General features: G+C 47.8%; 1 protein-coding gene across 2 annotated transcripts in view; it reads right to left on the bottom strand.

The window, feature by feature from the left end:
• The window catches only part of CTNNAL1 (catenin alpha like 1), a 72,622-nt gene extending 61,339 nt beyond the window's left edge, over positions 1-11,283 (bottom strand). The window contains exon 1 of one of the 2 annotated variants that reach the window (XM_081951836.1): positions 11,048-11,283. In XM_081951836.1, the coding sequence (XP_081807962.1) occupies positions 11,048-11,194 (147 nt within the window). In that variant the 5' untranslated portion in view covers positions 11,195-11,283. Of the gene's footprint in view, positions 1-10,451; positions 10,589-11,047 lie in introns of those variants that run through there. The other variant, XM_081951837.1, reaches the window with a different exon arrangement.
• Positions 11,284-15,935: the final 4,652 nt, after the last annotated feature.

Here is a 15,935-nt window from a genome sequence, read left to right on the forward strand (position 1 = left end):
TTGTTATAGCCCCACATCTCTTTCTCCCATCACTTTTTAGTGGGACATAAACGAATTGACTCTATATGTTCTTTTTAAAAAATCAGAAAAAAATAGGAAATGACCATTGGCTTACCTGAAGGGTCCTTTTCTGTACACCGCGGGAGAGTCCAAGCAATGGGTTAATTCAGTCTGCTTGCCCTTAGGACTGAGGAACTATTTTTCCTTTAGCCACACCTCCTCCTGGTGTGATCAATCCCCCAGAATTCTTAGAAGGAGTCAGTTCGTGCGGACGGAGCGAAGCGTCCAAGATGATGTACTGTTGACACGAAGAACCCGAATCCCGGCCTTGAGAGCCAGGGTGGGTTGGACTCTCCCGCGGTGTACAGAAAAGGACCCTTCAGGTAAGCCAATGGTCATTTTCCTGTACACCGCTTGGAGAGTCCAAGCAATGGGACATACCCAAGTTATTGTCCATCTGGGTGGGCAGAAGAAGGCTCCCGGGATTCGGTCTCTGACACAACCGCCTGGAGCACACGCCTGCCGAAGGACGCCTCAGCTGAGGCGAAAATGTCCAATTTATAGTGTCGCACAAAAGGAGAAGGAGAGGACCACGTAGCGGCCCTGCAGATGTCCAGGATCGAGGCCTGGGTGGCCCAGGCCGCTGAGGTAGCAGCACTACGTGTGGAGTGTGCGGTGATGCCGCGCGTAACGGCTTTGGATTGGCTTTCATAGGCTGTTGCAATGCAGGCACGAAGCCACCTGCCAATCGTGGAGGAAGAGACCTTCTTCCCTAGAGAACCAGGCTGGAAGGAGAGGAAGAGAGCCTCTGACTTCCTGAACTCCGCAGTACGAGCGATGTAAACCTTCAGGGCCCTCCTGACATCAAGATTGTGCCAGGAGCGCTCTCTGGGATGCGACGGATGAGGACAAAAATTTGGCAACACAATGTCTTGCGCTCTATGGAACCATGAGTTTACTTTGGGTGTAAAGGTCGGGTCCAGCCTCAGAATGACCCTGTCAGGGTGGATGACGCACAGGTCCTGGCGAACAGAAAGAGCCGCCAGCTCCGAAATCCGGCGAGCTGACGTGATGGCAATCAAGAAAGCCGTCTTCAGCGTCAGGAATCGAAGAGAAGTAGTGCGTAGAGGTTCGAATGGAGGGCCGGGGAGGGCCCGCAGGACCACGGACAGCTGCCAAGTGGGGTAGCGATGAACGGTGGGAGGGCGAAGGTTAGAGGCGCCCTTGAGGAAGAGGCGCACCTTCGGGATTTTGCTGAGAGGCAAAAGATGGTCGCCCGACCAGACGGTGGACACTTGGCGTCGAAGGGTGTTCGGGGCCAGGCCCTTGTTGAGTCCCGCTTGAAGAAAATCAAGGACTCTGGAAACAGGCGCGGTCGTCGGCTCGATGAGCAGCTCCTCACACCACTTTGCGAAGGCGGCCCAGGACGCATCATAAATTCTGGTGGTTGAAGGGCGTCTCGCCGCCTGAATGGTGTTCACTACCTCCTCTGACAGGCCTTGGCCTTTCAGTTGGTCCCCCTCAAGTGCCAGACGGCCAACTGGAGCCACTGGGGCTCTGGATGAACCACGGCCCCCTGGCTGAGGGAGATCTGGTCCGGAGGGATGCGCCACGGAGGAGACACCGACAGGTGGACAAGGTTGGCGAACCACGACCTGCGGGGCTAGTGTGGGGCCACGAGGAGGACTTCCGCTCCCTCTGCGATGACTTTGGAGATGAATTGAGGAAGGAGAGGCAGGGGAGGGAAGGCATACAGTAGCTCGCGGGGCCACTTGCAACGCAGTGCATCTGTCCCCTCCGCCCCCGGGGTGAAGAACCGGGAGTAGAAGCGGTCGAGGTGCTTGTTGTCCCTGGACGCAAACAGGTCTACGGTCGGATTTCCGAATCTGTTGGACATCTGGTGGAACAGGCGAGGGTCCAGTTTCCACTCCGCAAGATCTATGGTTGTCCTGCTCAACCAGTCTGCCTGTGTGTTGTCCACTCCGGAGATGTGGTCGGAGTGGAGAGATCCCAGATGGCGCTCCGCCCAGCGGCCCAGGGACTCCGCCTCTCTCATCAGTGCTCTGGATCTGGTGCCGCCCTGGCGGTTGATGTGGGACTTGGTGGCCACATTGTCTGTCATCAGAAGCACATGTTGACGATGGATGGACCGGCTGAAATGGCGCAGGGCCAGGCGAGCAGCTCTCAGTTCCAGTAGGTTAATGCTGTAACTGGTTTCCACTTGGGACCACTTGCCCTGGACAACCAGGGGACCCATGTGGGCTCCCCAGCCGGAGAGGCTGGCGTCTGTGGTGATGAGTAACCTCTCGGGCTCCTTGAATAGGTGGCCCTTGAGGACGGCCGGAGACATCCACCAGCGGAGGGACCTTCTGACTTCCGGCGGAACTCGAATCGGCCTGGGAGAGTTGCTCCTGGATGCCCTCTGGTGCGGCAGCAGCAGCCACTGAAGCGCCCTGGAATGCAGGCGGGCCCACGGCACGATGGAAATGCAGGAGATCATTTTTCCCAGGAGCTGCGACAGAAGGACCACTGGAGCCTGCCTCAAGCTCAACACCTTGTGGGTCATGGACCTTAGACCGTCCAACCTGTCTTGGGAGAGGAAAACCCTGCACAAGCTGGTATCTATCACCGCCCCCAGGTGTACAAGTCTGTTTGTTGGAGTGAGATGGCTCTTCTCTATGTTTAGAGTGAAGCCGTGATTTCTGAGGGATCTCATAGTGGTTTGGAGATCCCGCAATGCCTGCTGCCTGGACGACGACTGGATAAGGATGTCGTCTAGGTAGCACTGGAGCCTTATGGGCCTGCGTCTTAGCTGGGCCGCCACTACCGCCAGCACTTTGGTAAACGTCCGAGGAGCGGACGAGAGGCCGAATGGGAGAGCTTTGTACTGGAAGTGGCGACCTGCATAATAGAAGCGCAGGAACTTCCTGTGCTGTGGACGGATGGGAATGTGGAGGTATGCCTCTTTGAGATCTATAGATGTGAGTAGATCTCCCTGTCGAATCCCCGCCAGAATGGTCTGCAGTGACTGCATCTTGAACCTCCGGTAGGCGATGTGCCTGTTGAGGTTTTTGAGGTCCAAGATGGCTCTCCACCCCCCCGAGTTCTTTGGCACCAGGAAGAGGATGGAGTAAAACCCCCTCCCTTCTTCGCCCTGGGGAACGGGTTCCCCGGCCCTGATGTCTAGGAGATGTCTGACTTCCTGGTCCATACGCTCCCTCTTTTGAGGGCAGGATGGGACCGGGCACCGGATGAAGGTCCGGGGGGGGGAGGGACAGGAACTCCAGGGAGAGGCCTTCCCTGACTATCTGCAGAACCCAAGCGTCCTCGGTTGTCTGGGCCCAATGGGAGGCAAACAGCTGGAGGCGACCCCCGATGGGCGCCGAGCCCGGGCAGTCACTTAGACTTACGGAACGGCCTGTTGGAGGCCCCACCGCGGTTATACTTGCGGAAGCCGAACTGCTGCCTGCCTCTGTCCCGAAAAGGCGCCCTGTCCTGGGACCTGTCGCCCTGCTGACCGAAGGACCTATTGGAGGGAGAGAAGGAAGAGGCAAAGGTGGAAGGCTCGGAGGCACGAAAGGACTGCCTCCTAGAATAGGGAGCGGTCTTACGTTCCTGCTTCTTGTTTAGAGAAGGGAGGATCTTCCTCTTATCCTTGGACTCGATGAGGAGAGGATCCAGGGACTCGCCAAATAATTTGGACCCCTTAAAGGGGGCGGAAGCCAGTTTCCACTTGTTTTTCTGGTCCGCTTGCCAATGGCGGAGCCAGATCAGCCGTCGAGAAGTGATATTAGAGCCGAGTGCCCTGGAGGCAAATTTAGTGGCGTTAAGGGAAGCGTCAGCGGCGTATTGGGAAGCCGCGATTATTTTAGACACGTCCTGGTGGAGGCAGACGTCTCCCGCCGGGAGCTTGGTTAGGAGCTCGCGCAGCCAGATCACAGAAGCCCTATTGAAAAAGGAGGCGGATGAAGAAGCCCTAATGGCCCAGGCAGCCGCCAGGTGGGTCTTGTGGCACGCCTTTTCCGCCTTCTTGTCCTCCGCCTTAAGGCCTTCCAGAAGGTCGGCCGGTAGGGAGGAGTTAGAAGTGAGTGCAGCGATGGGCGGGTCAACAGTGGGAAGGGCCAGAAGGTCCTCCAGCACTGGCTCCATAGTATAAAGCTTCCTATCTACCCCACTGGGGGAGGACTGCGTGGCTGGTTGAGCCCACTGGCGCTGGATTAGGTCGAGAAAAAGCCCCGGGACCGGAACCAGCTCCTGTTGGGGTGCTGGGACATCAAACATGACCGCATTGGGATTAGCCAGAGTGGCATCCGCCGCCGGCGCGGCCGGTTTGGGCTTGATCCCCACCCTGGTGGCAGCCTTGACCTTGTGAAGGACAGATTTGAAAAGGCTGGGCTTGAACAGACCCGCAAAGGCGGGCGCTTCAGGGGGGAGGTCCTCGTCGTCCGAGAGACCTAGCACCTCCGGGTCAGGGTCCTCAATGGCAGAGGCCTCGCTGACCACCGAGGATTCCAGGGAAGGATGGCGAGCACGCTTGCTTGGGGGGGGGAGCTGCCTGATCGGGTTTGGGACCCCTTGGGGCCACTGCAGTGGGATTCTTAAATTTCATGGCCTCCGTGATGCCCTTGGCAATGGCACGGGCCATTAGTTCCTGCATGCGGGGAGATAACTCCTCTGAGTCAGAATCAGGATCCAAGCCCTCCTCTAGGGGGGGGTGAAGCCTCATCCTGCATGTCATGTATACTAGCATCCCCAGGGGGAGGGGCCTGCTCACAGGCTCAAGAGGGTGCCGGGGAAGCCGGCTCTGCAAAGGACCTGTTTGGTGATAGGTCCTGGGACTCCACCTCCTCGGCGAGGACCATTTGGAGATCTTCCCGGGAGGGAGGGATTCCTGAGAGGGACTGCTCCCTGTCTGCCTGGCATCTGGCCTTCTCAAACTGCTTGTCAAGGGCCCGCTGGCGCCTTTCAGCATCCTTGGCCTCAGCCACAGAAGGGGTTCTGGAACGCTGTTTCCCAGAGCTACCCCCACCACTCTTGCCCGCACCCCCACTCCCCGATGAGGAGGAACCCTTGCTAGGGGCCTGAGAGAGGCTCGGCCTAGTATCTTGGGAATCAGGGGGACTGGGCAGGTCCATAGTCAATGACCACACAAGATGGAGCAAGGCTATGACAAGGCAGAAGTTAGAGAGAGAGACTGGTTGCTGCAAGGGGAACAAAACAAAAAGATTTGTCAAAATTGCTATATGCACAGTAATTGAGTCAATACGTATGAAAGTATCCCATGCTTAATACCAGTCAGAGGCCCAGGGGTAGGATTGGGGCCTGCACCGAGGCGCAAGGCTCCGCAGGAGAAGCAGGGAGGAGAATGACTAGAAAAAACTTTGGCCTGCGCTTACTTAGGCCTCCTCCCTGAGCCGGTATAATGACCGTTGGTATGGCCCAGGAACCAGCACCGCTCGCAAAAATAGGCAAAAAGACGAAGGTGGCGATCCCAGCCTGAGAAACCCTTGCTAGGCCCTGCCACCTCCAGCGGTCTCCTGATAACGAGGCTGATGCAAAATGGCGGCCATGGCTGGGCGTGCTTTTTTCGCACCTAAAATGGCCGCCGCAACAGCGTGGGGCTAAGGGAGAGCGAGGAGCGAACGCGCCTCGAATGGCGACGATCGCTCACTCCTCCCTGCGGCAGAGGTCCTCTAGCAGGCCAGGGAACGAAAAAACTTCGTCTAAAATAACAAACGAGGGGCCTGGGAACGTAGGAACCTCGCCGCTGCAGCCGCGCCATTTTAAACGACCAGCGGCAGGCCTCCGAAGCCATCCCATAAGGATCGGCTGAGGGGCACCCCCCACCACCTTCCAGCTTACCTCCTGGCCTTCAAATGTTAATTCTGCTGGAGAAAAACGCAGCAATGAGAAGAGAAACGTCTCACAAAGTTGGGGAAATGTTAGGAAATAGAAATAAACGCAAATAGAGAGTCCAAGCCAAAAAAGGATTAATTCAGCTCAGAGCTCTAGCTAATTACGTCCAAACGGGCTGACTGAGGAAGAATTCTGGGGGATTGATCACACCAGGAGGAGGTGTGGCTAAAGGAAAAATAGTTCCTCAGTCCTAAGGGCAAGCAGACTGAATTAACCCATTGCTTGGACTCTCCAAGCGGTGTACAGGAAAATCTGCTGTTATCTTCTTTATATCAGTGACCCATCTGATCTGTATCACCAGCTTCCTTAAAACAAGCTTCTCTCAAACATTAAGCGTATTCTTTTGTCCACCCCTCATAAGCCGTTTACTCTGCCAAGGAGCACATGCAATTCTTACCACCGGCATCATACTGCCAACATTTAATTAATTTTCAATTCTATTTTTGTTTTACTGAAACAATTATTGCTGTTACAATTTGATTCTTCAGTACATATTGTTCAGGTTCAGATCACAGTACTGTAATCATTTAAGCATGGCTCATTTTTAAAAAAAGAAACATCTCCAAACTATCCACTTAGTTCCTCTATTGCAGGAGTGTCAAACTTGCGATGACACATTGTGGTCATGTGATGTATTGCAATTTTTCGCCCTTCACTAAACCAGGGGGGCGTGGCCAGCGTGTGACACAACTGGCCCGCAGCCCGCGAGTTTGACAGCTCTATTGCAACTGTTTCCATTCTGGAGACAGGTGGTGGTTTAGAAAGTACTGCAAGTAACTTCTGGAATTTGTAAAATAAGAGAGATATTTATTTAAGGCTATCCTTGTTTTTAAGCTGACACACTATCTTCCCTTGAGATTTGGCAATCTCACAAAAAATATTTAATTGTTTTTCTTTAAAATAAAAATAAATCCCTAACTTATATGGTAGTCCTCAAGGGTCTTTGAGGATAATACAGTTAATCTATGTAAAAGAAAATACTCAGAATTGACTCCCATTGTTTCACTATAAACATCAAAGCAATTTTTCTATGATAAAATGCAGAGTAGGACAACAGAAACTCTACCTTGATAGAATAGTAAGTTCTTCCCAAATATTCCAGCACACACACACACACACACACACTCTCCATATAGAGCCAAGACAAGAAACGGCTACAAATATCTGCAGCAGAGGAGGAAATGATTTGACAACAGTAATAATTTTACAAAGATCAAGCATCAGATAAAAGTGGCAGGAAGACTGCTGTGATAATTCAGTCAACAGGTTATTAAGACATGCACTGGCTTTATGAGCAAATGCAGTAATATTAGACCAGCTATTCACTGTGGAAGTTCAATCCAATAAAGTAGGTTGTGAAGCATGAAGGATCACCCCTATTTTTCCAGTTGCATGATAACAAGAATAGCAAAGATTTAGATCAGTGAGGGGAATAATTCAATTTAACATACTTTTAAACTCTGGGTAAATAATCTCTATTAGTTATTCTTGCTCTTGTAATCTAGTACAGGTAGTACTCGATTTACAACGGTTCATTTAGTGATTGTTCAAAGTTGCAAAGGCATTGAAAGTGACTTATGACCATTTTTCCTCTTATGACCATTGCAGTATCCCCATGATTACATGATCAAAACTCAGATGCTAGTAAACTGATTCATATTTATGATGGTTGCAGAGTTCCAGGGTCATGTGATCACCTATGACCACCTGACAAGCAAAGTCAATGGGAAGCCAGATTCACTTAACAACTGCGTTACTAACTCAACAATTTCAGTAATTCACTTACCAACTCTGGCAAGAAGTCGTAAAATAGGGCAAAACTCACTTCACAAATGTTTCACTTAGCAACAGAAGTGTTGGGCTTAATTGTGGTCATAAATCAAGGACTACCTGTACTCTACAATTTCAAAAGTAAATTTATTCTGTGCAATTTAGAGCCAAAATCATAGTTATCTCATGATGATGTTTGGCCTTCTGTGCATTCATATACCGTATTTTTTCCTCCATAAGACACCCCTCTCCAAAAGTGGGTGGAAATGTCTATGCCTCTTATGAAGCTAAAAATACAGGCCGCCGCCACAGGATCTTTTTACAGTGCTGTCTTTTTCATTGCCTGATTTCCTCCTCTAAACTTAGGTGCATCTTATGGTCAGGTGCATCTTATAGTGCGAAAAATATGGTACTTCTATTTTATCTGAACAAGTTCATTTAAATTCAACTTGAATTCCTGGAAAAGCTAAATGCATATTACTTGTTTATTCAGATATACACAGAATGGCCTATTAATTCTAACCTAAAATTATCACTAATGCATCTTGTATTTAATAAAGTACTGTAGTCAAACCAGAATAAATGGACTACTTGTAAATATTCCTAAATGTTAGCTTTTAAACTATTACTTCGGTTCCTGTTTCAATATTTCTTGATTTCCTATTTTTTCAAAGCCAGTCCCTGAACTATTGAACATTGTGTCTCTTGTCTTAAAGACGCTTGCAAAATCTTAATGCAAGGCATGGTCACTTATTCTGTTTAATTCACTGAAATTCACTCTCTAATATTTCATGCTTCAGAATGCATTGAATGATATAAACTATTACAATATTTTTACTGGGTCTGATGCAAGTAAGCAAGTAAATAGCTGCTTTTTAACTTACCCATTAGAAAAGGTTTGCATTAAGTACAGTAAAGAAACTTTTGAATAGCTACAGGGAAATGAGCAAAGATAATCTTTAAAAAATGGAACAGCATCTTCTATGACAGTGATGGCGAACCTTTTTTGGCTCGCGTGCCACAAGTGGGGGGAGCGCAGGGGGGTTGAGTGCGAGCGTGCCGCACCCATAATGCAACGCGCGCCCCCTCAGTGCGCATGCGTGCAAAACGCGCGACCCCCCCCCATTTTTACATGTTTTTTTTGCCCTCCCCATGCTCCAGGGGCTTTATAGGAGCCTGGGGAGGGCGAAAAGAGCTTCCCCGACCCCCCCCCCCGGAGGCCCTCCGGAGGCTTCAGGGACTGTCCAGAGGCTTCCCTGAAGCCTTCGGAGTGCTTAAAACCACCCTCCGAGCAAACCGGTTGCTAGGAGGGTCGTTTTAAGCGCTCCGAAGGCGTCAGGGAAGCCTCCGGACTGTCCCTGAAGCCTTCGGAACGCTTAAAACCACCCTCCGAGCAACCCGGAAGTCACTTCCGGTTTGCTCGGAGGGTGGTTTTAAGCGTTCTGAAGGCTTCAGGGACGGTCCCTGAAGCCTCCGCGGGGGGCAGGGGAGGCTCTTTTCGCCCTCCCCAGGCTCCTATAAAGCCTCTGGAGCCTGGGGAAGGCGAAAAATAGCTTTTAAAAAGGTGAACTCAGCTGGCCAGGACGCGCATGCATGCTGGCCAGCTGACAGGGCAGCGCCTTGCGTGCCCTGACAAATGGCTCCACGCGTGCCATAAGTTTGCCATCACGGTTCTATGAGTTTGTTAAACTATTTTTTAAACTATTTAAATAATTCTAACCATTTAGTTTGGAAGCAGCAGAGCAACTTCTGTTTCAAATCATTTCCCCTCATTAACCACAGACCACAAATCCAGAAGAATATATAATCATGTATTATATGCATTCTGTAAATAAATTGATACAGGAAAAATGTCATAGTAGTTTATCATCCAAATAACCATAGTCTGTTTAGAATTTTAAAAAGAATGCTTCACCAAGGATGCCTGTAAAATTCAAATACATTTTAATCAGTTTTTCTTCCATTTCCATTCATCCTGGCTTCCAACTGAAATAACTGAAATTCTGTCCACACCCACAGACTTAACATTCAATAAAATTAATGCTGAGATTCAGCAACCTTCTTAGTCCTGCTGAAATGTACTTCCTGAATAGGGATTAATCCAGAAGCAGACTGACTTTCCCAGTTCCTTTTGATAAGCACTGATGGCCACTAAACCAAAATGATCAAAATGTTCCCTGTGAAATGAATGAGAACTGCAGATAATTAAGATACTACTTCAGCTAGTTCAACCCTTGCATAATGGCAAGTCTTGATTTGTGTGCAAACAAATTCCAAACATATCTACATTTACTGGAAAATAAATTTTACTGGTTCCAAAGGCACAAATTTACTAATACTCAATCGTATTTCCAGCACATTTTCTCAGAATGTCTCTATTCTGACTTTGGATTTATAAAGTCTATGGGGCGACTTGAAGAATAACTTCAGAGAGCTGCAGATGAACTGCTCTTATTGAATTTGCTGAATTTTCGGAGACCGGAGAAGTGCTGCTTTATAAGATTACGAGGCGTGCATCGACCTCGATTAAGGTAACATTCCTGTAATGTATATCCCACCCCCCCTCACCCTACTGAAATTGCGAGTGAAGGCTACGCGGGATGCGCTGCTAATCCTCCGGAAGGCAGTCAACATTCTTTCAAGGATTACAGTTCGTGAGGGTGAGCATTAAAACAAAACAAAAAAGTTATGAACGACTCCTGGGCCCGAGAGAAAGCCAAAACAAAGCACAAAGGCCGGGCTGAAATTCTAAGATGTTCTCTCACCGGACAGAAGACCCCTAAACCCCTGTTTGCAACTCTGAAAACCAAGTTGTTTTAAGTGGGTTTTCGCTTCACCAACTTGGGCTCGGGCCAAACCCAGCGTTTCCAAATCGCGGTTTCGGGCGACGCTTCTAAGTTCTTTCCGGAGGGAGCGAAAGCGCGCGCGCGCAGAGGGAGGAGGGGGGGGGGAGAGAAAAGGGATTCTTGCTCCAGGCTACTTTAAAATGCTTTTTTAAACAGACACAAACGCGCGCGCGCGCGCACATCGCATCAGTCCCCAACTCCGGTAGCTTTCTCACGACGCCCCAGAGGGGGCGAGTGGGGCAGCAGAGCCACCGAAAATGTAAAGCGAAGATACTTTCCTTGGGAAGCCGTCTGTTAAGGCCGCTATCCGGAGGGAGTGCGGACACTATGCACCCGAAATGAAAATCAGGACTTCAGGAAATGAGGCTGGGGGGTGCAGAGGGCGCGCGGGTAACCTAAGGCTCCTGCCGGCGAGAGAGAGAGAGAGAGAGGAGGACGGAGCGATCGACCGACCGATCGGGTTGAGATGACCGCGCGGGAGCCGAGGCGCTCGCCAGGCTTTACTCGCTCATTACCTGCGCCACGAGCGGCACCAGGGTCTGCTCCACCGAGCGCGAACGGATCTGGAGCCCCAGCATCGGTTCCCAACCCAGAGCCGAAGCGGGCGGCGAGCGCGGCCATGCGAGTCCGCAGCTGCCGCTAACACCGGGAAACGCGGCCATTGCTCCGGCGCTGCACAGCTCGCTCTTTCCCGACTCTCCCGCCCGCACGGGACCTGCCGGGGAGAGAAGGAGGAGGAGGAGGCGGGAGGCGAAGCCAAGGCTCTCTTGCTTGACTGGGCTCCGCCCGGTTTCCACCTCCTCCTCCTCCGTCTTCCCGCCTTCTGCCCTCGCCCTTCCCTCCAGCTGCAAACGGGGCACGGGTCTCCCCTGGGCGGATCGGTGTGATCTCGCCGATTCTTCGGGCGTGACTCACGGGCGGGAAAATTACACAGGGCTGTAACTGTTATCAACATTCAGCCTCCTGCCGTCTGCGCGTCTGCTCGTTTTTATTTCTAGCGCCCCGCACGCACTTCAGTACCCCAAATCCTAAGTAAGCAATCAGCTTTGGAGTGGCAGCATTACAGAGACCGTCAAAAACCAAAACTAAGTTAAAATTAAACTTGATCGAGTTGAACATATTGGGCAGTGCAGCCGGTAAGTTTGTAACTGACCTGATTAACTGCGTTGCGTGAATGTAAATTCTTGAGAGGTCGCAGATCTTTATTACAAAACACGCGTCCATGCGCGCGTAAACCACGGACAAAAATCTTTCCTTTCCATCTGTGCTACTTTCCATTTGGTTATGCTAAATGAGCCGATGATGGCAGCGTACTGTGCAGTTTGTTTATTTGTTGACTAAATTGCTACACGAAGACAAAAAGAATTATACATAGATAGACATAATAAAAATCAGGTCCCAATATCTACATTGTGTTAAATGTGTGAATCACTGCTATTTTCGTTCCAACACATTCTTTTGACATGACCTTTGAACACTTCTAAGTACAGTAACTGAAAAAAATATTAATAAAACACTGATTGACATATCAGCTTATCATGTATACCTACTTTATGCATAAAGTTTCCACATACAGGTAGTCCTTGACTTATAACAGTTTGTTTAGCGACCATTCAAAGTTACAATGGCACTGAAAAAAGAGACAGGACCATTTTTCACACATTGTAACATCCCCATGTAATTTATATTCGGATGCTTGATAACTGACTCACATTTATGACGGCTGCAGTGTCCCAGAGTTATGAGATCCCCTTTTGCGATGTTCTGACAAGTAAAGTCAATGGAGAAACCGGATTTACTTTACAATCATGTTATTAATTTAACAACTGCTATGATTCACTTAACAAATAGGGCAAGAAAAGTCATAAAATGGTGAAAAAACTCACTTAACAAATTTCTCACTTAACATAAATTTTGGGCTCAGTTGTGGTTGTAGATTGAGGACTGCTTGTATAAGGCTGCCTAACTCTCAGTGACTCTCGACCACATGCAGATTTTTAAAATATATGAAATCAATTTAAAAAATAAGTCAGGGAAAACAGACATGCATCAATATGTTAAAGTATTCAGGGGAACACAGATCCCCAACCTAAACCAGAGCTCAGGGAAAAAGAAATACCCTTAAGGCTCAGGGCTGATTGAACCTCCAGTGTGATACTATTCCAGACCCAGATGACAGGCAGAGAAGGCATTAAGGTCCCATTAGATGGGGTTGTTTAATAGATGGGATTTCAAACATGCCCATTCGATCAGATGAGTAGATGAATTGGACATCATCCCTCAGAGAAGTATGCCATGAAGTGCTTTGGAGTGATAATTAGCATCTTGAATTGCACTGAAAAAGTGATAGATAAGCATGCAGAGATGAAGCCCATAACTACTTGCAACCCTATGTTCTGGGCCAGCTGTATCATCACAGTGGCCTTCAAGGGCAGCCCTGTGCAAAGCCCATTGCAGTAGTTCACATGCAAGGTAATCAGCTTAAAGAGACTGTGAAAAGGCATTCTTAGTCCATGAAAGAGGGCAGTTGGTGTACCAAATCTGAGCAAAGACCGTCTTATCCACACTTGGTCTTCATGTAGGAGCTGGGAATTCAAAGAACCCTCAAATTGTGCCCTAGTTTTATCTGAGAAAATGCAGCCTTTTCATTTAAACGAAAAATTCAAAACTAGGTTGCCAGTCTTCTCAGTGCTGAGTTTAAGCCTATTCTTCTCCACAACAGGTGCTGGGGCAAAACAGGTGCTGGGACAAAACCTTGACACCATCACTTCTTGACTCATGATACAGATATACAGCTGGATAACATCAGCATACTGAATGTAAAGGGGTACATGATTGCAATCATAAAGCCTAATTCTATGCATATTTAGAAATAAGATTACGGTAATTGCATTCAGTAAGTCTTTCTCACAAGTAAACATACATAGGGTTGGGGCTTTAGGATTCAGTTATTAGATAGTTTTACCTGAAATAAATGTTTTAATGCAGTTATGATAATTCAAGTTTTATTGTGCCTCATTATTCATGTTGTAAATTATTTCATGAAACGGTTATAAAGAGGGATTCATATGTTTTTAAGAAGAGCAAAAAAAAAGGTATAAAAAATTAAAAAGAAATATTAACTATTACAAATGTGTACTTGTTATTCTTTTGGACCTTTTGAATTCAAGCTGGTAGGGTTTAAGCCTCAGGCACGTGTGAAGTACATGGAGATCCTCATAATCTTATCTTGACACACTTTTGCTCAGAATACCACTGGAAGGGGCTAAAATTAAGTAGCATTTGTCACAGAACATGGCAGCTACCGGTTGATCTGAGTGATTCCCAAAAGCTAAGTAGAGTCAGATCTAGTTAATACTTGGATGAGACATCTCTGGCCTGAAGATTAGACTGGAAGTAAAACAAAAATATTCCAGAAGCAGGCAGTGGAGAACCACTTCTAGACTGCTGCCAAAGAAAATACATGAGTTACCTAGTTACTTTTATCTAATGTCAGATTTTTTGTTTAAGAGCAGCTATTTTAATACTTGGAGAGGTTGTGAATGCATCAGAAAAAGGTGAGATCTGCTGTTGATACTTGATGTTGCTATCATTACAATCCCATTGCAAAGCTGAAGGAACAGTACTTAATTAGGCAGCATACATACCGGCAGTACATTTATATCATTTTGTACAATGCTATTTGTTGAAATACAATTACTTATTCAGCTGCTGGTCATCACATTTTATATAATTTTATTAAAACTTTTAAGATAAAAGATAAAATCTGAACTAAAGAACTAATATTTAGAATGAACAGAAAAAAGGAAATATGAAAAAGTTGAAACTAGAAAAAATGAAGAGAAGAAAGAAAATTTTAAAGAACTGACTTGATTTTCTTGTACAGTAGCTATAAATGTAGTTTAACCTCTTACTCTATGGTTACAGAATTGCTTACATTTTTTCTGTAATTTTTAAGTACTTTTTAATCATCAAAACTTTAACAGCTTTATTATGCTGTTATTATATTATGATTTATAATATCATAATAGTAATTTATACACACTGATGTTTAAACATTTGTTTCATGTTTATGAAGATATAAAGTCAAAATTTCATTTTTTCTGTTTCAAACAAACCAACAAGTCAATAAAGGTTTCCAATTGGGATTATTGTTGCTACTCTCTCAAAATACTTGGAGGCTTTGGGGGTCTGGATGAGGGACAACAGATTTCAGCTGAACTCTGGTAAGACTGTGTGGCTTTGGGTATGTGGAACATCAGTTTCTGGGATTTTAACTTCTTTAGCTCTGGATGGGTGGCATTTCCTAGTGTGCAATTTTGGGATTCTCCTGGACTCATGACTCCTGTTCAATGAGCTTGACAGTTGTAGCTAGGGACCTGTTATGGCCCACCAAGTGCCAGTGGAGCTGGCAGCAGACTCAGACAATGAGGTTGGGGTGGAACTTGGGCCGGTCCTGTAGTCTGGCAATGGTCTGATGGATGCTCTGCATCAGAAGCAGAGATAGAGCCAGGGCCGTCTGACATTTCCCAGCTGCCTTCGGAGTTGGAGATGGGTGGGGAGAAAGAACAGCTGGGTCCTGTTACAGATGCGCATATGGGCAGAGCTGTCAGGAGTGGAGAACAACTGAGTACCAGAAGCTGACTCAGAAAAAAAGGCAAATGTGGACGCTGAGTGGCCCCTCCCTGGCTGGGGAATAAATAGAAGCAAAAGGGGAGTGGTGTTGTGGGAAACAACAATTCAATTTTTTTAGGAAGATTTGCTCATTGTGATTTGTGTCTCAGAGACTTTGAGAGAGTTTGATTTACAGCTTTGTGGCTGGAAGCTCCCGGCCTGGCAATTATCCAAGAACTCATAAGGTCTGTACTTCAGTTAACCCTTGGAAGAATTATTGCCTGGACTTTTCTGTGTGTGAATGCATGAATTCACAGTAGTTAAATAAAGAGGGTTTTTTGGGACAAGGGGTTCTATTTCTTGGTTCTGTTAAGGCTGGGTCAGAACAGTACCCTTTGCACCACTTCATTTTGTACACCCATTGCACCCTTTCCTGGATTGGGAGTACTACATTCAGTCACTCAAGCCCTGGTTGTCTCAGACTTTGACTATTGCAACATGCTCTACATGGGGCTACCCTTAAAGAATACCTGGAAGCTTCAACTGGTTCAGAATGCATGGGCAGTTCTTGGGGTCCCCGGCTGGCTCACTGTTCTGAACTACACGGGTTGCCAATTTGCTTCCTGGTCCAATTCAATGTGTTGTCTAACACTTTAAAGCCCTTTATGGGTCCAGGTTGTCTGCGGAGCTGTCTCATTCGGATGGGATTAGCCCACCCTACCCATGCTGCCAGAAGAGGCATGCCACGGATCCCATTATTTAAGGAATTTCAGGTGGCAGATCCAGAAG

The sequence above is a fragment of the Natrix helvetica genome, assembly GCF_964273705.1.
Source record: "Natrix helvetica genome assembly, chromosome: 4".
Taxonomy (NCBI): Eukaryota; Metazoa; Chordata; class Lepidosauria; order Squamata; family Natricidae; genus Natrix; species Natrix helvetica.